Source organism: Tympanuchus pallidicinctus, unplaced genomic scaffold (genome assembly GCF_026119805.1).
Source record: "Tympanuchus pallidicinctus isolate F22 unplaced genomic scaffold, pur_lepc_1.0 scaffold15, whole genome shotgun sequence".
NCBI lineage: Eukaryota > Metazoa > Chordata > Aves > Galliformes > Phasianidae > Tympanuchus > Tympanuchus pallidicinctus.
Window position 1 is genome coordinate 30726455 of NW_026294669.1, and position 24179 is coordinate 30750633.

The following is a 24179-nucleotide window of genomic DNA, read 5'->3' on the forward strand; positions in this document are numbered from 1 at the left end:
ATCTGCATTGACACCACAGAAGAAGTAGCCGCGTATTTCTGTAATTTAACAAAGAAATTGCCTGGCATCATTTCTAGTTAATGCTGTATGTAAGAGTAATTCACGGAAGTTGGTCAGCATTCAGTGATGTACACACAGAACAGCAGCGCTCAGGAGGCAGGGAGCGGTGAGTCAGCCCAGCATCAGCCAACCCTCTGCTAAAAGCAATCACCAAGCACCCAAGTCACTGACAGCCACAGACCTGCGCATTTATGAATCCCCACTGAAATTCATTACAAAATAATCATTTTCTTATTAAGATGGGTCACGGTACAAATGCCTGCTTATGGAAGTGAGGTCCACTCTGTGTAGGAGCTGCTATGGTACTGGGTTCATGCAAGTGTTAAAATGCAGAAGCTGCAGAGTAAGAAACAGATGGAATGCAAAGCCAGACCAAACAAGGCTATTAAGTTCTCCCAGGAACTTTCACAGCTCTCAGACACACGACTCATCAGCACTTTTCTTAAGAAGCCCATTTGAAGCAGAGGCAGTGACATACAGAAGAAGCAAAGATGTGGAACTAAATGCTTCCTTTTATCAGAATCTGCTCTGTTGCGCTGCTTTCATTTAGACTGTCAAAGAGAGAAGTCTTCCACTCGCAGGCAATGTTATCTCGTATCAGATAGGGCAGCTGGTTTTGAAATAGGCATAGCCAAATAAGCTGGTTGGAGAGTAAGTCTCCTAGTAGATAGATCCAAACTTTGGCAGACTTGTTCTGGTTGTGATTGTTATCCTTCAGACTTCATTTTAGTTCTGAGAACCTTACCAAAGCTCAACTCATATGAATACCAACAAATGAGGTTATTTTTCAACTCCACTTAATTTGCAGAACCTTCAAAATTCCCTGGTAAGGACTTGGTAGAAAAGCCAGACTTCTCACAATCCATTGGTTCCCCTAATGGCATTCACAGACTAGTTTTCAAGAGAAAGTATTTGAGATGCTTTAATGGACTTAAATGTTCTGTCTGGGCATAGCAGAAAGGTCTAAAAATAAACATTCCTAATGCCAAGTGAAGAAATACTTTAATTATTATAAATACAATCTATTAAACAAGTGGTAACTTGCCTCCCTCTTCACTCTTAGTTCGTTAGTTTTGAGAAGCCCTCCAAACTAAATATTTGAGTTAAAAAAGTAAGTCACACTCATTTTAACCTTTCTTTCATAACACAATCACCATGATGGACTATATTAAGGTGGTCACCAATTAAAGACTTGCAGTGGAACTCCACAAAGATTCAGTCACCTCTTTTCCCAAAGCAAAAGACAAAAACAAAAAACAAACATTTCTATAATCAGAAACCAAACCAGTAGACTTGAGCAATTTGTAACACTATTGGCAAATTATAAGACCAGTGACCATCCACAAAGAAGACTGTACTCCACATACTTTGGTAAAGAGAGCAACTGATGGAGATTTCTATTTCCATAAGCATACACCAGCTGTGCTGTGGCACTACTCATCCCCTACACAGGGCAGCAGCCACCCCAGCATAATGCTGCAGACAACACTGGGAATGCATTCGCAGCCTCTGCAGTCAGGTTTCCATAGCTGTGCTTAGAGGAATCCTCTCTTTCCAGTGCTTTGCCACGTGCTGATAAAGGCCATCAGGTTTTGAAATACACTCGTACATGGGAACGACAGACTACAAAAATTAGTGCTTCTGTGTATGCAAGGCCTCTTCTACTTTGTAAGTCACACCTTCAGCCACTTGGAACTGCACTTACATCCTGAGTCAGGAAACAAAAAGCACCTGGATAGAAGACTGCCACCAACTCACGGAGTACGTTTTTCATACAAGACTCCTCAACGTGCTTCACGCTGCTGCCTGCAGCTAAAAAACAACAGCTTGAGCTTTTGAGAGCTATTAACTCTGCCGTACCACTAGGCGATCCAAACAGCTTAATTGGACTTGAATTACTCGAACTCAGCTGCTTTTTAGCTCCGTCCTGTACCGAAGAGGTTCTAAGCACAGGTTCAGAGCAGCGTGTAAGGGGACTCACTCCTGCCAGGTGTGCGGGACTCAGCCCCCACCAAACGCCCACCACAGCCACCCAGGCTCAGCAAGGCCGAGCATCCCCTCCCGCAGCTCAGAGATCCGCGGCACCGCTGCCTGCGGCCGGAGGCATCGCGGACCCCGCGCACGGAGCGTCCCGGCCTGCTTCCCAGGGCACCGATCTGACTGCGCCGGGCCGGCTGCTGTAAAAGCTGCGGAGCGACTCGGTTTCACTAAGAGGTTTGATCTATAAGGCAGCAGGGGAAGCCGACCAGATACAAAGTAACTTCTACCCATAGCTAAAGTCACGGGGAAAGACTTCTCTCAAAGACACGGAGGAAGTCTCTCAGGCTATCTAAGATGCTCGCGTTTCAAGTTGCAAACAAACAAAGCCCCAGACTACGCTCACCCACCCGGGGCTCAACAGTTACCATCAAAGAAACGCGAAAAGGCAAAAGGGCGATTCCAACGGGAGAAGGAAGGAACGAGCCCGCCCCGCGCCGCTGCCGGCCGCTCGGCAGCCGCAGATGCCGCCTTAAAATAAAGGGAGGAACGCAAATAGAACATATTTGCTTTTAATAACGCGCTCCGCGGGATTAAGATAGAGGAGATGTCGCGACACAAGCGAGCGCAGACGGGACGGCTACCGGGCAGCGAAGCCGCGCGAAGATGCGCTCCAGACCCGCTCAGAGACCGTGGGGCCGAGGGACCGCACACTTACGAGGAGGGATCGGGAGCGAAGAAGTCCACGGCGAAGCCGAAATAGCTGCCCTCGGCGCCCGAGTACACGGCCGGCCGCTCGGCGTCCAAGTTGAAGGCGCGGGCGGCGGTCAGCGCGCAACCCAGCAGCAGCAGCGTCCGCAGCCCGGCCATGGCCCGCGGCGCTCCCGGCCCGGCCCCGCGCGGAGGAAAAGGGCGGCTCCGGCGCGGGAGCAGGAGCGGGAGCGGGCCGCTTCCTCTGCTCCGCGCCCAGTTCCCTTTTCTCGGCGGGACGGCAGGAAGGAGGAGCGGCATCATGTGGTGCCGGGGGCGGGCCCCGCTCCCGCCGCCGCCCGGCCCCTCCGCGGCCCGTTCCGGGCGGCTCGACGCGGCCTGCTCCGGCCGCCGTGCCGTGGGAAGGCGGCCCCGGACGCGGGTGGGGTCCGCGGAGCGAGGGACCGCCGGAGAAGGAAGCGCCGAAAGCCGCGCGGGGAGCCGCGCGCCAGCGACCCGAGAGTGGCCCGGGCGGCGGTGCTCGGGCCTGCGGACGGCGGGGCGGAGCCGGGCTGCGGAACGGCGGACAGCGGGGCTGCCGCTGCCCGTCCTGCTCCGGGAGGGACCGCTCCCGCGGGCGGCAGCCCGAGCCCTCCGAAGGACTGGGACCGCTCCCCGACGGCTCGGGGACCGCTGATGAGATATCAAACTCGGTTCGAGCGCGGAGTGTTGTGCTTTGCTTTATAGTTCCGCGGTAGGAATTGCGCGGCGTACGGGGCCGGCCGTTCGGAGTGAGCCCAGCTGGCAGCAATCCTCACCGAAAGACGGAAAAAATAATAAAGCGGTCAGAGCACGTGTAGGCAGCCTCTTACGGCCAGAATTCGTGCGACGGAGCTGCCCGTTAACCCACTGGACAGAAGAAACCATTTCGTAGCCAGCAAGCATTCCTGAGTTTTGATGTAATCGGCTTTGTTCAGAAGCATGATATTGAAACGTTGACCCAGGACTACTTAGCATGTTATTTTTTGCTTATCTTTCAAGGACTTATTGCTCTCAAAGGACCCAAGGACCTTCCCCTCTTCTCTTCCCCCTTACCCCCACGAAAAAAAAGAGGAAAAAAAAGGAAGTGTGCTTTGTCACCAATTGCACAATGAATCACATTTCAGAATTAGCATCAGCTTCCTGTTTATCTTGGAGGGCAAATTTACAGCACTGCACTGTTCTTGGTGATGCCTACTTAGTCTGTGTTCACTGATAGCCCATTGTGGTGCCACACACATGAAAGAAAAAAAGGGAAGGATTTCAGGGAGAAGAACTGAACATTGGGGTGATAATTGCAGTTTCTCACCTAATAGAGAAAGTTGCTTTAAGTAAAAACTTCAATTCCATTGTATATTGTTATGGTCAGATTTTATGAAAATACGCAAGCTAAATTAAGTAATCAGTTATGAAGTCTCACAGCCTGCCTGTCTGCAGTCTGACACACTGCAGCACAAGGACAGTAAGGGGCCTGTGCAGGTAAACACACGGCGCCACCAGAAAGAAGGACCTGGTCATTCTGTGTTGCTGTCAGTTGTTCTTACTGTCAAGTGATAATAATTTCTTGAGGAAATCAACGGAAAATCTGTAATTTTGCCAAAAACAGGAGAGTTCCTATGCCCAGGCTCGATGTTTGTTGCTGATTTTCCTTATCTTATCACCTCTCCATAGGTAAAATCATGGCGAAGAATAACTTTTACGATGTAGTGACTTGTCTCTCACAGCTGTTACACCATGGACCTGATCAAAGCAAAACTTCAGATAGGTAAATAAGTTTCTAAATCTTAGCAAATACTAAAAGCATAAAATAACAAAATACTCGATATGTCTGTAGATTTGGCAAAAGGAGGATTTATTTTCTCTGTTTGATCATATACCTTCTCATTACACAAACAGCAAGGGATATGATAAGATTAAGATGTATGATATGATTAAGAAAAGAGGGCTGCTTACTGAATGGTAAATTTTGTCTTCCCAAGAAGTGGCTGTGCAACACTGTTGTGTGCTGTCAGTGGATGGGTAAGTGAAAAGCCAGGGAGTAATTTAGCCGTGGCATACATCAGAGGTTGCTCATCCCCAAGGATACCTTCATCAGACGGTTTCCTCTCCTCAATAGGACAATTTCTTCACAAGTCTATCTGCCCGCTATCACTGGGGCAGGGAATGCTGCCCGCTCTTTCCTTGACTCAGCTCCCACACCATGATGAGTCACACACCAGGACGGGGCACTGCCTGGGCTGCTACATTGCATAGAACCCGTCCATCGCTCCGGGCAGCCCGCAGCTCTCCTGCCTCCACCTCAGCACGGAGAACAGAAACACAGGCCTGGGGTGCACTTCCAGTCAAAGCATATCTGACTAGAAATTAAAACAAGCATTTTCTATTGCCAAAAAAAGTGATTGAGGCTATAGCTGGCACTGAGTTATTACGTCTGACAGAATCACAGGCAAAGGAATGATGGCCCTAAACAGACTTTGTATCAGTCTAAAGCAGGAAACACCCTTCTAGTAAAAGTGTAATTTTTCCTTGCTAACTTGTTTAGCTCTCAGTATGATTAACAAGTAGATTAACAGCTAGTAGAACTGTGTTACGCAATGCAAACAAACAAATTATATGCTTCTATATTTGCTCTACCGACTACTTTTCAATCTGCAGTCTGCTAAGGCATATAGCAGTGGAAAGTAGCCACTAGGAAGTGGGCAGAACAGGGATAGCAAGCTGTGACCTTGGTAGCCTTTCCTTATACAACTGATCATTAACACAGTTGAGTAAGGCTTTGCAGGATGCCAGGCATATTTGGAGAACGCATTGCTTCTTTTTAATTTTTCCTTAGCTTTCAGCCTGTAGAATGAACAGAGAATTTCAGAATATGTTTTTTTTTTTATTGCAATCCTGTGTTTCCCTCTCGTAATGTTACAGTCATGAAAGAAACAGCCAAAATCCCGTAATTTAGGATAAGTTAAAAATATGCATTCCACAGTGGTTCTACTTAAAAGGCCCTGAAAAACATCCCATGCTAAGGGAAAAGCTTCAGCTTCTTAGCAGATCCAGCATTTTTCAGATCCAGCTCTACTAACATCTGGAGCACAGAACGGATTGCCACTGACTTGTTTGTTGATACTGTTGTTGGCTAGCAAAAGAGAGCTTCAACCATAAGAGAGCTCTTCTCTTTTGCCATCCAGGCATTCAGTTTCACAGAGCAGTTTAATTGCTCTGAGCAGACTTTAAGAAGTAACTCAGTCTCTAATACAGCAGTAAAAAGCAAGCTTGACTAAAAATGGTCTTATCTTATTACTTCAGTGTTATTTTTGTCTAACACTCATCAACTAATGCTTGTTTTCTTGAAATTCCATGAACACTGCAAACCACAAAAGCACCACTGGGTGAGGGGCGAGGCAAAACCACCACAGCTGTGTTGTAAGCTCAGGTTGTTGTGGTTCCACCAGGGCTCAACCAGTCCAGAAAAACCTCACTCATTGGTTACTAGAACCTCTCAGGCAGTTTCCTCTAGCAATAGGAGAGTGTCTATAAAAGCAGTTTCTAACTGGTGAACCACGCTCAGGGCAAAGTTTGAGATCTTCCAGTTGGAAAGGAAATGAGTCGGATCCAGGCTGTTTTCTGGTTTGCTCAGTTGTGATAGCTGCATTACCTCACTGTTAGTCAGCGTCTCCTCCATCCCCGCTGAGTGTTGCAGAATGCTGGTTACTCAACAGGAGTTTTTGTATGTTGGGATTTCAGATCACCCAGTTCAGAAGCAGCTCCACACAATCTACAAAGGGATTCACATCTCTTCTATCTGACAAAATCAGTGTTACAAATCCCGTCTTCCTCAGATTTTAGTTTACAGATCTTTAGATCCAACAAATCAACTTAACCTGATGTTGCTCAGTAAAAACCCCAAAGACTTGAGTATCTTTTTAAACAGCATTTATACTCTGGAGAAAAGGATCAAAAGGAAGAAATACAATAATATATGTAAATATGACCCCATTTCTTTTGGAGATAGGGAAAGCCTGGGAAGCCACCACACCAAACTCCAGCCAACAGGCGGGGCTGTGAAGCTGGGAAAACACATTTTGAAAATGTGTTGTGAAGTGTACATAGAAGACTTCAACCCACACTCAGCTGTTACTGGAAAGCAACTCTACCTGGCAGAAACACATTTGAAAGAGTTCTGCCTGGAGCAAGGAGAAATGGAATGCTTCTAACTTCTTTGTGCCTGATCTACAGGCACAAAGGATGGGGTCTTGTTTGTTTCAGTTTTCTTTCTTCTTCTTTTTTTTTTTCCCCTCCTTTATATTTTTATGGCTGTCTTTTAAAACTACTTTGGCTTTTCCTAGCCTGTGATGTCCAGGCGTTGGTTCCAATAGGCTCTGAGTTGGGTGCTACTGGCTGAAGAATTCCTGGAATGTAACTTCAGTTCCTCATTTCTACCAAAAGAAATTTGCCAGTTCATGTTGACAAGTTACTAGTGATAGAATATGCAGACAATTCTTTGCCTTAATAAAGAGCGTATTTTAAACTTCTCCCTTTTTTTTTTTTACCATCTATGGATTCTTGTTCCACTTCCTCCTGCCTCCCATACATACCAAGAATGTGCACCCATCTATTTATAGCACATATTCTGTCAAACTGTAGCTTTATGTTTCCTGTGTGGAGGACACTTTGTGGGTCACGTAACAGAATCGCTCTTCACAGAACACAGACTTTCTATAATGACAGGAAAAAGACTGGAGACCGATACAGGGCTGATATGACTAAACAACATGCAGTTCTGACACCCACTAGCTCTTTATTCGAGGAAAAAGTTCACAAAGGTGAGGTGTCTGCAGTTAAATAAACCCCTCTGCACCCCTTACAGCCTGTCCCTCCTCAATTTCGATTCATCTGACATAGCGATAATGCCTTTATTATGTAATTTCTGACCAACTTAACTCTTCTCTTGATTCCATAAACAAAACCTCAGAGTCCCACCACGAGAGCATGCTACTGGGCAGCACAGAGCTCCACAGCACACCCACTGAGCAGCCAAAGGCAGAAGGCAGCCAGCTGGAACACACAGCAGACACTCAGCCCATCAGCGCAGAGCAGAGGTCAGGCAGAAAACTCTCTGCAACAGCGTGTTCATGCTTGGAAGGGAGAGAAGACAACAGAAGAAAGGGGTGAAGAGAGAAGATCAAAGGTTTCTTGCTGAGAAATATGGCTATTACCCAATTCCTGTCTGAGATGTTAAGGAGGCATTCAGTTGCAGCCATGAAATGATTAAATAGAGGTCAGTTCATCTTGTTTTGTTGTAGGGTTTTTTTGGTTTTGTTTTTTTAATTTTTAAAGTCTACTCTTCCCTACCCAGTTAAACTACTTCAAATTTAAGTGTTTCCAAAGTTAGCAGAAATCTTCGTTTAAGAGCTTACATGGAATTTGGGTTATTGTGTAGGCACACTACAGCAGTATTTTACATTCAATCTTGTGTGCAGTGTTCAGAGTGCAGAAATGACAGCCTCAGTGTCGGGATGTAAAGCAAGGAATAAACCAGGAATGGAAGTGAAGTGCAAAGAGGACCAAACACTCTCAGGTCAGAGAACTATAAGGTTTTAGATAACTTTCTACAACTGCAAAACGTGCTCTACAAGCATATCATACACTGAAAATACAATTTCATTTTAACACAAGACCAAGGATGTACAACTGGTAGAATATATTTCTCTAATGCCTTATTGTACAAAGAATACCATTTTGTCTTGTGAACTTTTTACAGTAGTTTGCCCTGTGTCTTTGCGTGTGTCCTCATAGAAATCTAGGAATGTTTTAGAAGTTGTATACTTCATCTTCCACTATAGCTTGCTTTATTTTAAGAGTTCACCTTGACACTTTTCAAGTTGAATTTGGTTCAGTTTGGAAATATTTCTTTAGTTTCATGCCAGCCTTTCTCAAACCTGTGTCCAAATATATTGCACTGCTTGAATATTCTCAGCCACAGATGCCTGAAGTTTCTTTAACACAAATGAAATGCTGGTATATATGATCAAAAGAACTGATTATTTCAATAATGCGTTATGAAGGAGCCCGTTGTGTTCACATATTAGGACTATAGCATCATAAATGAATAAAACATCTTGGCCCTGTTGCTAACACCAGCAACAGCCACTCTCTGTGAAAAGACAGAACTTCTATTGAAAGGCAGAAACTGGAAGTGACAGAAAATAAGCCAAGGTCACTTCTAAGCCTCTAATACTACCAGGGGTGGGGGGAAGAGAAAGGTGATTTGCAGATATCACTGTGAAAAGCACTTAATGGGATCACAACTACATAAAGCACATCCGGCACATTACTAGGAACAAAGACCATTTGCTCCACTAAAGATTCTGCTGATTAAGGCCCATTCATAGAAAAGTCTCATGCACTACTGGGGAGGTGAAGTTGCTAATTTTGTACACAGGTTTTTCTAGCACAGAAATGCAGTAAAAAATGGTATCCTTCAAACTGAAATACTTATTTTCAGTATCACTTCCTCTTCTTGGCACCAAGTCAAAGCTGAGGAAGACATAAGATGTTGCTTCTGCTAAGTGTTTTCCCTGGAGATCAAATACTTTAAGTTAGGAGACACGTTCCAAACAAAGGGTGTCAGCTGCTTACAGAGCTTAGGCTGCTTGCTAAAAGATGCTGGAAATGTAAAGGGATTCAGAGGGGAGAAAAGGAAGAAACACGATTGAAAAAAAAGAAAGCCATTGAGAGGCTCGTATGCACACACATACACGAGATAAACCTGCATTTGAAACAATGAGATTGCTCATCTTACAGCTGTAATAAAAAGTGAGGGAAAGGAAGGTCTAACCTTGTAGGAATGTCTGACTGAAATAAAAAAAATCTGAAGTTCCATTAAGCTATCCCAAAGAAGCACATGAATATTAGCAGTTTATGAACTGTGCCATTATTTACTTGCAAAATAATTAAGCCTGCAAAAAATTAACACTTGCTAAACTTATTCTATTTGGCTAATTGTTTTTTTTTTAAAGGGGCATTCACTTGGCAACATAAATAGCAATCAGCCATCAGAACGTCCTACACAAATTTTTTCAACACTTATTTCACACATCTGACTAAAGAATTGTGAAAGTACTCAGAAATGAGTGTATTTTATACGTGCAAGTTCTTTTTATGCAATCTGTTTGTGAAATGAACACAATGGGATCTATGAGAATAAGGCATTGCCAAGGAGAACATCACTGCTCCATCAAATGTTAATCGAATTCCCCTTTGATAAAATACAGCTGAGAAATGTCATCCAGTAAGAAATGATCTACTAAATGCTTGCAGTGGAAATGCTGTGATGGAATAGTTAAGGTCAACCTTCACATTTAATTTTCCTTCTTTTTTTTTTTTTCCCAGGCATTTACCAGCCATGTGTATTTCAAGTAGGAAGCTTTCTGAGTAACATCGAGGAGGAGGTAAGTTATTTTTTCAATTATACAGCCCTCAGAAGTCCTATGAGAATTTTCAATTAAAGGTGTCCTCTTGTGACTGAAAAGGATTTTTGTCTTTCAAGCTTTAAAGTCAACAAGTATTCCACTTCCTTAACAGCAAACTGCTGTTTGAAACTGCTATGAAAAAATATGGGCTCTATGCAGATGTTCCCTGCACAGAAACAGAATGAAGGCGGAATGCTACAAGCAGCATTTTTTCACCAGGAGATATGAAAGCCCCATAGCTACGCCACAGTTTTCACACAGGTTTTTTTTTCCACTTAAGTTTGGGGGCAGAGATGAGGCAAACAGCAGAGCAGGCCGTGTGCACTGCACAGAATGAGTGAAGCTACTCAGAAATGTTTCCTCCCTGGCCTATGCGTCTGCATAGCCTGACTTGAATCCTCTGGATAGAGCCTTCCCACAGTAGTAGGATGACTGGTTTTTTGACCCCTAAAAACACACAGGTGAAGACACTGCTATCTCAGGATTTCTCATTTTTCTATTCACATCAGAGGAATTATAAGACAAATGCATCTGTAGAAACAGCTCGTGGGGAGGTAACATTCAGGTGGAGTTCATTTTAATCAGCTGTTCTTTTCCACAATTTACCTTCAGTAAGGTCTTAGCACCCATTTCTAATTGAGCATTTAATGACTGAAACTCTATTAGCTGCTAATTTAGGCTTTCACTCATGAAAGCATTTTTCAACTAGTTACATTTAAGCTTATCTTCAAGCAAAAGGAATAAGCAGCAGCATAATGCTAACAATCCTCAGAAGCATGCCTGAGTGCTACATGAACCTTCTTGGGAAGCACCCATCCTGCTTTTGTGTTTAGAGATCTCTACAGAGCCAAGAGGCCAAAGCAAGAGCAAGCAGAGTCTGTAGAAATGCTAGAATCAATTAAGCCAAATCAGAGGGGCAGCAAACTATTGCTTCATGACCACAGAGAGTTAAGCCAAAACTTAATGCCCAAGAGAACTGTTTTTTTTTTTTCTATTAAGTTATAGTTATTCAATTTATGTAAATGCTATGCAACATAACTATATCCTACTATTTAGTTTAAACATACACAGCAGGGTATGCACTGCACTGAGCCCTTTATACTGAACTCAAAAAGGGCACATCCTGCTCATTTATTTTTACATTCTTTCAGCTGAAATGAGCTAACCTGCAAAGTACAAATAATTTAAGAACATGGTTGCAATTGTGAAGATGTAACACATTTACATCAATGAAACAGACAAGATGACAGAAATCAGTATTACACGCTGCATATTGGTCTCCAGAACAAAATATAGCCATTTCAATCCTTAATAATTATTTTATTCCCATTTAAAATATACAACTTTGAAAAATTAGGCATCATACATTCAAATTTGAATTGCATTCTTAAGTGTCCTGAAATCCAGAGAGCCTATTTCTGGTCAGTATAATACAATAATCTGTCAACACTCTTCGTTTATGGCCACAAGAGAAAACTGCAGGAATAAACATTTATTATCTGATACTGCAGCTTGTCTTTAAACACTTACATTTAGGAGTCCATTCCAGTAGACCTTTTTTCCCCAAACATTGTTTTCTTGTTTCTATAAGAGAAAAAAAATTCCACAAAGATCCCAAAAAGGGCAAAAAAGGTTGAAGTCAGCTATTTTAGAAATAGCATTAAAGATACAAGAGTTGACTCAGCAGTGTCAGAAATAACCATTAAAGCTCGTATTACCACTCAACAGTGGTTCAAGTAAGCTTGCTAACAATGCCATGAAGCTTAACAAACTTGAAGTAGTAACTTGAAAACTTCAGAAAAAACAGCCATATAAACGGTACCCCTTAGTACAGCAGTACTGTTACAGATACTTAGTAGTGTGGCAATGAGCCCCCTTGAGAAAGCACCTCTACAGACATCATCATGGTAAGGTTTTGATAAATTTTGGAAGGGCAACTTGACTTCACCGAAACCTGACAGCTGCCCCCTGCAGGGACACAACAGCATCCACAGCTCTGCCTTCAGCCAAATGTTATTACTGCACAATTCAGAGAATACCCAAGACATTATAGGCATTTTTTAGACCCTAACATCCCTGCTCCACAGAGCTCAAAGCCTTAGCTAACATATAAACAGAGCAGGGAAAGCATGAGACTCAATCCAAAACGGGCACTGAATAGCTTGGGTTAAATCTGTTGATGGATGGGTGGGAGATGACAACAGGAGGGGAAGTCAGCTGCTCAATTCTACAAACTGCGTGAAGAGTAGAAAAAATCCAACTGCCATTAACCCTAACGTAATTTAAGCCAACATCAATCACTTCATGAAGACTGGAGAGAAAGCATCCATCATTGTATCAGAAAATCATGTTATTATCCATTTGCTGTCATATCTTAACAGAGAAAAAGCAACACAGGGCTTTTTAAGTTGGTAGTTTTTATTTACAGTTTTGCTGGCAAAAGGCGGTGGGAAAATTTGGAAGTTTTTCAACAGAGGGCACCATATTGTACTGTTGATATATCAGTTCACTGTCTGTATCCTCAGTATCCAGCTGATCAAATAAAGCTAATCAACATGTCAAGAAGCGTGATCTGCATCAGCTCCTCTAGAGTGCTCTGCCTAAAAGCAAGTCAGGCAGTTTCTAAATCAACACAATCACTATTGCAAATGCAGTTCTGGTCAGGAACGTTCACTTTTATTTCGTACTGCAGCTGGTATCAACTTCTCACTTACACCTGCATACTGGCAAAGCAGTTACACTTCCTACTTTTAGGTGAAACTTATGATCTCATTCTCTGCAAATTCAGCTGTCAGGTAATTATGAACTACTCTGAGTTTCTTACTGTGATCATAGCAAGTTTGGAGATGAGACAGAAGTAAAATATTCCTGGTATATGATGTGCCCATCAGAATCAGCCGGGTAACCATAAACATCCTGTTTAAGAATTCTATTCAAGAAGGAGGAAAAGTGTAGTCATTTTGCACTTTATCACATGGACTTCAATTCCAATGAGCTTTTTAATTCATTCTTCTAAATCAAGAGTGTTTAGTTCTTCTTCTAGTTCATCCAAGTCCTCGCCAGTAAAAAGATTTTCATCAACGGGCACTGCATCAATGACTCCATTTTCTAACTCCTCATCGCCATCACGACCTTCTTCTAAATCATTTTGTTCACTGCTGTTTATCTCACCTCCAGAAGCTTCACTTAGTTTATTATCTGAAAATACAGTTTTTTACACATTTTAGTGTCACACATTTCTTAATCACTAGTTCACAATCATTCCAGACAAGCTCTGAAGTCTTTCAACCAGTCACTTAATGTTTTCAATTTCTGTATCTGAGCTTATATAGACTAAACAGCACATGCCCAATTAACATGCAAGGTTGGATCATTAGTTATTAGAGCAGGCTGAAAACAGTAATTCGCACATCTAACCCCTCAACTCCTATTTTTATAACAGGATCAGGCTTAATGTTTTGCTCCTATTCAACATCTGCACTTCAAAGACTCGGGTTAACTTGGAAGACTGGAGTTTGCATTTGACAACTGCAGCAAAATGAAGTGTTAGCTTGTAGAAATTAGAAGTTAATCTATGCAAGCTGGAAAAATATTATACACTACTTTTTATTTAGAAGTTGAACTCAAGAAAAATAAGAAGTGCACACAGATCTACTAGAATCACTGCCTCCAGTAAGTACAATGATCATGATAGTCATTTTGCTTCTGCTCTTTAAAAAACAAACAAACGAACAAATATTGCTTTTTGGAATATCAAGAACACATTTCTGCTTGCTTTTTTGGAAGCAAGTTTTCAAAAAATGAACTTAACAATTCATTCCCTTAAAAGGGATGCCTACATAATAAACTTACCATCTTTTTCTGTTGAAGCGTATGTGCTGAATCGCTCAGGACTAGCCACTGTAATGCCAGTTTCATCTACAGCCTTTGGGACATACAGACTCAGGTCTATATCATTTACACACACAGGGTCTTCCACCTGAAAAGTACACCAGTATTTTCCATATGAATCACTCTTCTACACAGATTATAATTTCTGCAGAACTTCTACAGACCTTTTCCATCCTCCTTTTGACATCGTAACGGGGAAAACATTCCGTATTAGCACGGAATTAAGTACTTGAAATTTTAATTGTACCTTAAGAGCTCTCAATTTAGGAGCAAGCCTTGCAAAAAACAATGTCTTCAATTTCCAATGTAACTCAAAATATTATTTTGGTTAGCTTTTTTTCCCCCTTTTTTTTTTTTCTTACCTCATCATCTTCTCCCGTTCCTTGAGTGTAGCGAGTGTCATCTGCTTCTTCATCATCGGCATCAACCAGCTCTGGTCGGAACTCAAATACTTCCCGTCCACTGATCTGTTAGCAGAGGAAGCAATTAATTTATAATTTCACAGAATTTATAAGGTTGTTCAATAAAGAAAAAAAAAAGCAACAATTCTAGTTTTTCTAAAAAAGCAGTCAGCTTCTATTTACTCTTCACATTAGGAATGAAAGTATAGAACGTACCACCAACGCCTTGCCGGCTTTAAAATCTGCTTTCCTCCTTTCCATATCTTGCTCTGCCTTATCAATTTTTTCTTGTCTTTTTCTTCTCTTCCATGCAATAAAACACTCTAATGTGATTTTGGTAACGTTTGGTCCTAAGGCAGCACGCTGTCAAGTAGAAAGACTGATTAATGCTAGACATTGTTTCCAAAAGCAAACCCTAGGGATAACAAATTAAGGATACGTAATTACTCTTTTCTAGAAACTAATTGAAAACATTTATTTCTAATTGCTTCTGCACTCTCACCGCTGTTAAACATGCTTCATCAACTTAAAGTGAGATTCCACATCAGTTTTCCAGTTGAGACAAATCAACACTTAAGTGAACGTGGAAAATGGAGGAAGAAGCCTGTGGTATTAGTTTAAGTTGCTTTCCATCTGGCACTGCCAGGGAAAGGTGTCAGCAGAGCTGCAGTATAACATCTTTGGGAGGGCCCTTTCTTCATGCTGATTCCTCTTAACAGAACCATACAGTAATGAATGGCAGAATTAAGCAAGAACTAAGGCAATGGTGAATTTGAGCTGAGGAAGAAACAGTTGTAAGAGTTAAAAGGACAAACAGCAGTAAGAAACAGAAGCCTCCTAAAACAGGATTATCCATCTTACCCTAACAGTAAGTATCCAGCTATACTTTTAGAAACTCCCTCAGCTGATTGAGAGGAAGAAAACTAGCTAAACATAAACTAGCTAAACAAAAAACACGAATTACTATGCATTCCACAGTCCAGCTTATATGGATATACAACCATTCAATGCTTTTCAATAATTCACTAAGATGTTATTGACAGTTTTCCTCCTCTGCAGTATAATGAAAACAAACACCACCAAGAGGTACCTAATTGAAACTTTACCTCTTTTTCTATTAGATCTTCTAAGGAAATTTCATCTTGCTTTTCTTCCTTCTTTTTGTCTTTTTTTAGTACAAAACCTGGAGGAAGAGCATGGCGATACATGCAATTGTCTCCGCCGCCTGGACAGACCCAAAACCATCCGTATTTGTTGTTTTCAATAGCATCAAGAAAATATTTGCAGACCTGCATAAAACAACAGTTGTTGGTCCTGTATTCTCATCCCCAGTAATTTACACTAGCACAGCTTCTACATGCCAAAAGTACAGTAATTCAAAGCCAGCTGTGGTCAAAAGTGAATAAACGTGCCATGCACTCCATTACAAAAAGTAGATATAAAAAGAGCAACTAACTATTTAAAACCTCAAGTACTCAACAGCTTTTGCCCTTAATATAATCTCAACTTAGATAGGCTGACTTGAAAGACTAGTGACTGTACTACAGTAAACCCAGCAGCACATGTAAAAGCATGCTAAGGGTTTATGTTTGGTCATGAAAATCGAGTGTACTTTTAATCACAATAAACAATTTCAGATGTTTCACATTCCAACTCATGATCCTGACATAAATATATCATTCTGAAACTTCTGACAAGCAATTTGTAACACCTAGTCATACCTAAGTTTAATTCTGGCAAGTATCAATAGCCTATTTGGGACTGTGAACAAGGCATAGTCGTCCTGAAGGATCAAAAAAAATAAAGAGCACAAAGGATTAAGATACAGCATTTAGTGTACAAACTAATTTCTTAGCAGCCAGGTGTCACAAAGTCAAAACGACTCAGTCAGCCTGTCACTGCTGCTAAACAACAAAAACTACAGTTCAATGAAAACAGAGAAGACGTACTATTTGAGTTTTGGGTTTTTTCTTTTCCGCTTCACCATGCTTCTTGTTCACCACCTCTTCTAGTTTCTTTTCATCCCAGTTATCCATCGTGTCTAGAAGACAACAGAAGTTTGCACAAACATTCCAAATCCTAAACAATATTCTTTTTCCCCTAATTAACAGCAGTAACATGCAGTTCTTACGTTTTAGTTAACCTATGGAAAAAAAACCAACCCAATTCAGTCTTCTGTAATAAAACACAATCTCAGAACTGCAGGGGTTGGAAGAAACCTCGAGAGATCCTCGAGCCCAATACCTCTGCAAAGCAGTCCCCCACAGCAGGCTGCACACCTAGGCGTTCAGGCAGGTCTTGAACGTCTCCAGAGAAGGAGACCCCACAGCCTCTCTGGGCAGCCTGTTCCAGTGCTCTGTTACCCTCACCATGAGTAAGTTCCCTTATATATTGGTGCAGAACTTCCTATGCTTACGTTTACAGCCGTTTCCCCTTGTCCTGTCCCCACAGACTTCTGAAAAGATGCAGACGTGTCTTTTTGACTCCCACACTTAAGGTATTTTTAAACATGAAAGAGATCCCCTCTCAGTCTTCTTTTCTCAAGGCTGAACAGATACAGGTTGCTCAGCCTTCCCTCATCAGAAAGGTGTTCCAGGCCCTTTATCATCTTCATGGCCCTTCGCTGGACTCTTTCCAGGAGATCCCTGGCTTTCCTCTATCAGGGAGCCCAGAACTGGATACAGTACTCCAGTTGTAGTTTGATCAGGGCACGGTGAGGGGGACGATCATCTTCCCTGACCTACTGGCCACGCACCTTTTAAAGAACCTCAGGATCCCATTGGCCTTCTTGGCCAACAAGGCGCCCTGCTGGCTCACGGTCAACCTGTCACCCACCAGGACCCTCAGATCCTCCAGCAGGTCATACCCCAACCTGTACTGATACCTGCAGTTATTCCTTCGCAGGTGCAAAATACTACACTTGCTTTCGGTAAATCTCAGTGTTCTTCCTTTGTTATACAGCTCACAAGACATCCTCCTCAAAAATTCGATAAGCTTTTATCTGTACATATGTGAAATGTATTTTCAGGTAAAGACTAAGAAATGTGACTCTACTTATACACCTTAAGCTTCTTCATAATGTAAAAATGATGACGAAGAACAAATCCTGTATGACCTGCTATTCGTATGACACAAAACTTCACACATAGCAGAACTCACAAACCCCCATCCAAGATCACTTAGTGATACTTTTTCAAATAAGGACTACAGAATACTTGTGAGCCAGCTTTTAAGAGCAGCAATCAAGCTTCATTAACATTTTGAACACAGCAATATGGGTTGCTATCACTGTGACCAGGGTCCTTGGAATCATACAAAAGCAACTTGCTTAACTTCAAAATGCAACTGCAGAATCAGAAGATGATTTATGGAATGTTTTCTAGAAGCAGTGTACCTTTTTCGAGGTCTTCATCTCTTGCATCAATGTAGACACTTCGTTTTTCACACTTCCTTTCCAAGGACAAATCATGAGAAAACTTGCACTTGTCCCCTTTAGTGCACTGCCCTTGCTTGAAGAAAGCACAAACTACAGATTTGGGATCAGCACCTGAGTGAAGAAAGTTTTTCTATTTTAATAACATCTGTAAGCAAAATACTAGAACACAACAGAAGTTGTATCTTGAAAGTTTAAAGAACATTGTCTAAGATCTTACCATATTTAGGACCTGCACAGAATGAAAAGGTGTTTTAAAAAAATAAGTTATTTAATGAAAAGTTCACCCCAACAGCCCTTTCTTCACTTCAAGTAGATACACTGTGTTCTGAAAGCATCTTATTTAGTTTGTATAGCAGGATATTTATATTAACCATGAATGAAGATGTGACTATAGGAAGTATGGGTAGCAGTGTGCCTGAGAAGAATGTGCTCATGTAACGCATAACAAATCATTCCACACAAGTTCTTCCCTATATAGTAAGCCATTTTTGGTTCTGATATGTGGTAAAGCATCTTTCGAATGTCAATCTTTCTTTAATATAATCAGAAATATGCTAGAACAAGTTTTATTAACCTCGCCTGTACTCATTCAATAATACTGAGACGGCTGTTTCTAGCCTTAAAAATAAGCCAGTGCTGCTAAAATGGGAAGTACCCAATCACTAACTATGGTTTTCAAGTAAATATCACAGCAACAAATTGTTTGATCATCAGGAGGCAAAAGAAGAAATGAAGAGGGGTTTAAATTTATCTACTAGATGTAACAGATGAAGTTCTCAAGTACTAACGTATGATTTTAAGCTTCAGTTTCTCACTCACTCATTTCAAGCTTGGTTCCAGTCACCAGGGACTAGATTATGCTCAGCAGCAGCTGTTTAAGACCTTAAATAAAGAACTAGTTTATCAGCAACTGAACCCCTACAAGAACATCAGGTAACATAGTTGAACTTGCTGGCAAGCTCAGCAGAAAGACAAAGTTTTAATTAGGATAATGTTGGTGTTTTGCAATACCTCTCATTCAATAGCTACCACTACGGATGAAAATAAAGAACCTCGCCTTTATTGCTGCTAAATGACACAACGACAAAACATCAAGTTCACTTCAAAACCCACAAAAAAACCCCCACACTTCTTTGGTAAACAACTCTTGTGCCAGAAGCACAATACAGCACACAGTAACTAACATACAGTCCATTCCTGAAATACTGGTGTTTTTTTCTTCCCTATGGCAAACAACTGTGGAGTCTTCTAGCATTATCAAGCACTTAGCAATTAATTTGCAATTTACAATCACTGCAATACTAGCTCGCTCCGTAACCCATCTCAGCTCGGACTACATTTTTGAAACCAACATCCTACTGTTAACTATGAGAAAGAGCAGAAGTCATTGACAAAGTTCTGCTCTTTTGATGTGCATTAACGTTTTCTGTGATCACAATGATTAGCTCATTACCTGTAACATCTGCCCCGTCCTTGGACGTGTTCAAGGCCAGGTTGGACGGGGTCCTGGGCAACCTGATCTGAATGTGTGTGTTTGGTGGCCCTGCTAGGCAGGGAGTTGGAACTACATGATCCTTGAGGTCCCTTCCAACCCGGGTGATTCTGTGATTCTGTGTGATCTGCATGCTCATCCTTCCATGGGGACATAGGCCACTTTAAACAAGTGTCATTACAGAAAAACAGGCCATCCACCCAGAAATACCTCAGTACAGCAAAGTATTTCTAAATGTTTTTCCTGAGACAGACATATGAGCAGTAGAACAAAACAGAAGTTTCAGGCATTCATACCTTTGCTAATCTTCTGTGCAGCAACCACAGGCTTGAAGAGTTCATTTAGTTCTTGTAGTTCTTTTTTCTTATCTTCTTTTTTTAATTTCTTTTCACTTTCTGTTTGGGCAGCCTGCAACGACGCCAAATTTGCTATTAGTAACAGAAAATCATAATGACACTTCTCACTTATAAGAACCTTACCTTAATACATAAAATCATTCTGAATGAGTGGGGGGGAGAGGCATGAGCTGGGAGCGTACGATTTCTAAGTTCCTCCAAATCCCTGCCTTTGCAAATGCCATCTAGTGGCACTGACAATTTCAGACAGAAGAGATTTGAATTAGAATTTGTCAGAGATGTGAGATGTTGTTACTCCTGCACCACCTTCACAGGCTAGGAAATGAAGTTTGAGACTGAGGAAATGCTAGTTGTTCTTTTGTGATGCTTCAGCAGGGCAACCACTCAAACCAGGTAGTTCAATATGTGCCAAAAGCTTCTCTTGAATCACCCACACCCTGCTTTGCTTTCTTGTCAGGCATACCAACAGCGCTCCCGAGTTATCTGTGTGTAGAAGCAGGGAAATGTTTTTGGAACATTACTTGCTTGAATTGATATCAACACAGCAATGTTTCAATGCCAACTAGTAGGTTATAAAACAAGAACATTTTTCTTAGTTTTCATAGGCACAAGGAGGGAAGACTAAGGGACAGGCTCACCTAGGAAAAGTTGGTATAAAAGACAAAAATGGCACCCCTGCCTCAGCCTTTTTTGGAGAAGCCAGGAAAGGCCTATATCTAGCACGAGACTGGTAGAGAAGGGTAAAGATAGATGAAAAAGGTCATGAGAGAAACACAACATGCTTAGATGACTTGACTTTTATCCTTAAGAGAAGCCAGTGGGACTTTTAACAAATATTTCAGACACATTATTGGCAATACTCAATCGGACTTCATAAAAGAGCTTAGTTGCCAAGCTGTTTTACACTGGAATTGATAACAGAACACCCTGCTTTTATACAGCAATTCCCAAACTCTATTTTACCAAGTATGCAGACCCTAACATGGCAACTACAAAAAAACAACAACAAAAAAAAAGTGACCTGATTTTTAACAACAACAGATGTATTTTACGCTTCTGTTTCACTTCAAGATTCCAAAAACAAAAACAGTTTGATTTGCTTTTGTTTTCTTCAGTGTTGATAGCATTTCCATTTTTCCTAAGGACACAGCAGTACTTGCTTTAAGGTATTGTTAAGTTCTCCAGGACAATCCTAAATGAAAACTGCTTTTACAAGGTAAGATAGGTGCCATCAGGTGTGGAATGAGGTTCCGAACACCATCAGTTGAGTGTTTGAAAAAAATATTTTTTTATCATGCAGTAGTATTGCTGTCCATGCTACAGATCCAGGGACTTCACACACCTTTCAGAAGGACTGCCTGAGTAGCATCAACGTTTCTGAGTGATACCAAATAGACCTCATTACTACAAGAAGTCAGTAATCTCAGGACATGCCCATCAACTTGACTTTTGAAGTCATACTCGACATTTGTTAGCTCATCCTCGTATCACGTAAGGCATCTAGCACAGGCCACAACATCCTGAGGTTAACTGCTGCAAATGTAATTATTCTACAGGCTTATTCAGAGAGCAGGAACGTTATGAATACCAGGCTGCTAACCTCTCCAGCACTGCAGGAGTAAGACCTGGCTCACTTCCATTAGAATAATGTTTCTCTCAAATCCTGCTTTCTAACCAATGAAACTTTATGTCTCAGCCACATCAATTTTTAATTCATCTTGCAAAAGCAGATCAAAGTGGTAGTGACAGTAGCTCCAGATTTCAGTTTGTCTGACCTTTTTAAGAAATAGCCACACAACTGCTGGACTTATTTGCACTCCCAATTACAGTACACACTTTCATAGGTACAACATTAAGTACAAGAGCATTTTTATTTATTTATTTTTTGAAGTTATCCTCAATCTCCAATTTAAGATTAGTCACAATTTATGATTCATGATTTCTTAGACTGAATGGGAATCAAAGAAAAAGAGAAGGAACACACGGCTGCACTTTTGGCAACAGCCAGTGTGTTACAATCATTTTTAGGGATACTTTAAATGCAATTATGATAATGTGCTGTGTAAACAGGTGTTCTTATTAGATGTGTTTTCTATTTTTCAGTAGACAAAAAACAGTGTTTTTTGTCTATCTTTATGGAGGCACTTTCAGCTACACAATCTTTGCAGAAAGACTTGTCAAAGAGAGCTATTTTAAATACAACTAGCTAAATCTGTGCTTCTCACAACAGACAGCTGAGTAACATCTCAGTATTTTTTCTACTTCAGTATTACATGACAATCAATTCCTACAGTCAAAGAGGATTTCACTACATGGTGGAAAAGTAATTCAACTGAATGCTTACCTGACGTGGATTTTGCTGACCAAATTTAACCTGGTGAGTCACAGCCTTGATAAATTTCTGTTGTTTTGCACCTTTTTTGTTCTTCAGACCAAATGTTTTGTCCTAAAAATTTAAAGACAAGTTACTTGAAACTGACCAAGAATTAGAACAAGTTGCTAAAAAAAAAAAAAAAAAAAAAAAAAAAAAGCAAAAACCTGCCATTCCACCTGGGCTTTCAGTTAAACACAAACTTTTTCCTCTGGCAGCACGAACAATGCAAGCAATAGAGTGGACAGTGTGTCCCCCTCCCATCACTTTTAAGTGTGCTTTGCAAAAATCGCACTAAACGCTGCTGCCACCACCTACTGTTTCTATTTTTTTCCTCCCAGATCTGCATGTTCAAACATTAGTGCAGATGTACACGTGTGAAAACTGAACAGCCATACATACTGCTCTTCCCCTCCCGTATACGTGACACTCACGTGTACTCGTATTTAAGTGTTTTACCTTCTCATTAAGCAGGTTAATATTGCCATATATCTGTAGTGATTTCTAAGTATTACAGACGTTTTTCTTCCAACAGTACTTCCTTCAGTGCTTCCCCTACGCACTCTGTAAATCCAGACAGACGTTCATACTTACCTAACTGCACAGCAAGAAGTTCATTTACATTACCTGAACCAGCTCTTCCTCTACATCCTCAGTTTTACCACTAGACTTCAAGCAATAAGGCTTCCACACCAAACCTTTTCAGAAAGCTAATTAAGAAGATGGCTCCCCTCACACATGCATCTGAAACAAGCTATCTTCCCAAGCAACACAAAAATAAAACCTACTTGAGCCGGGGATGTGACGGCAGGGTTTTTCCCCTCCTGTCACAAGGAAATGCCAGATGTTCATCTGGCAATAATACCTCCGTTCAAACACACCTCTGGAAACCGTAACAGTAAAATATAAATCTATCCTAGAAGAGCTACGGAGGAAACAACTCCCAGGTCACCCTGTTGCCACTCACACCGTGTCACATAACAGAAGACACAGGGACGGGATCCGGCGGCCGTGCGGCTGCAGCCCGGCGGCGGGCGGCTTAGCGCAGGTAACACCCGGCCTGCGGCAGCGGCCTCCCCTCGTACTCGTTCCTTACTTCCTTCTTCCAGCTGTTGTGTACGCATCAGTCCAACTACGCTCATCTCACACACACACTCTCGCACCCCGGGCTCCCACCCGCAGCGGCGCCCCGCGTTGCGGCCCCGCGGGGTGATCGGCGGAGACGGCCCGCAAGCCCGGCCCCAAGGCCGATGAAGGCCGCCCGGAGCCGCGTGGAACAGGCCGCGGCCCGCCAGCCTCACCTCGATGATCTTCTCCTTCTTCTTCTGGTCCGCCTTCTTGCTGCCCCCCGCAGGCTGCTGCTGCTTCTTGGGGGGCATGGCGGGACGGCCGCGGCTCCCACTCGGAGCCTGGCGGGGACGGACAAGCGGCCGCCGGGAGGCGCGGGGCGGCTGGCTCGCGGGGCACGCCGGGACTGCGGAGCGGCGCGCGCGGGGCCGCTCGGCTCCCGGCAGGGCGCGCTGCGTCAAAGGCCCCGCCCTGAGGGAGGGCGTCGGCAGCGATCCGTGGGGGCCGCCATGTTGGGGCTTGGCTCTCGTGAGGGGGCGGAGCGCGCCTTCTTCCCGCCTCTCGCGCGTCCCGCGGCGCTGGCTGCGGTGCGGCTGCAGGCGGGCATCGTAAAACTAGGAGAGAAAGGGGCGCGATGCAGTCGGCTTTCCCGCTCGGCTGTTAGCAGAGGGGCGTGAGGCAGACGGCTCGGTGCCGCGCGTGCTCGAGCTCCAGCAGCGATACCGCTGCGTGCTGGGAGCGGAGACGGAGCACGTAATGGCGCTGGCGCATCTTTGCAGCTGTAATTTTTGCTGCTGTATGTTCCTTTTGCTCTTTATGAGGAAGGGAAAAGTAACCGAGAGAACGCTAAACGGAAAAGAGACGCTTTATCTCGTATTGCCATCTTCCCAAGTGCACGCAAGAGAACTGCAAGGGAAGGAGTGAGGGAGAGA

The 24179-nt window shown here is 42.6% G+C and overlaps 2 protein-coding genes and 1 long non-coding RNA gene across 8 annotated transcripts in view; 1 reads left to right on the forward strand and 2 right to left on the reverse strand.

Moving 5' to 3' along the window:
* Positions 1-2970, reverse strand: part of ITGAV (integrin subunit alpha V) — a 45365-nt gene extending 42395 nt beyond the window's left edge. For both annotated transcript variants that reach the window (XM_052675592.1, XM_052675591.1), the window contains exon 1: positions 2756-2970. In XM_052675592.1, the coding sequence (XP_052531552.1) occupies positions 2756-2907 (152 nt within the window). In that variant the 5' untranslated portion in view covers positions 2908-2970. The remainder of the gene's footprint in view (positions 1-2755) is intronic.
* A 129-nt stretch (positions 2971-3099) lies between these two features.
* Positions 3100-16181, forward strand: LOC128076974 (uncharacterized). 5 transcript variants are annotated; one of them, XR_008204751.1, is made up of 5 exons: positions 3100-4531; positions 7733-8038; positions 8241-8338; positions 10153-10211; positions 13675-16181. It is a non-coding gene; the product is annotated as an uncharacterized LOC128076974 (long non-coding RNA). The 5 variants fall into 5 exon arrangements; XR_008204748.1 differs by lacking the exon at positions 8241-8338 and having other exon boundaries at positions 13675-13904; positions 15244-16181; XR_008204747.1 differs by lacking the exon at positions 8241-8338.
* On the reverse strand, positions 11532-23666 carry ZC3H15 (zinc finger CCCH-type containing 15). Its single transcript, XM_052675577.1, has 10 exons — positions 23481-23666; positions 22153-22254; positions 19749-19860; positions 17919-18071; positions 16474-16565; positions 15631-15813; positions 14741-14887; positions 14486-14590; positions 14085-14211; positions 11532-13430 (listed from the first exon to the last, which is right to left on the reverse strand). The coding sequence occupies exons 1-10, from the start codon at positions 23556-23558 to the stop codon at positions 13237-13239; spliced, it is 1293 nt and encodes a 430-aa protein (XP_052531537.1). The 5' UTR covers positions 23559-23666; the 3' UTR covers positions 11532-13236.
* Between the last annotated feature and the right edge of the window lie 513 nt (positions 23667-24179).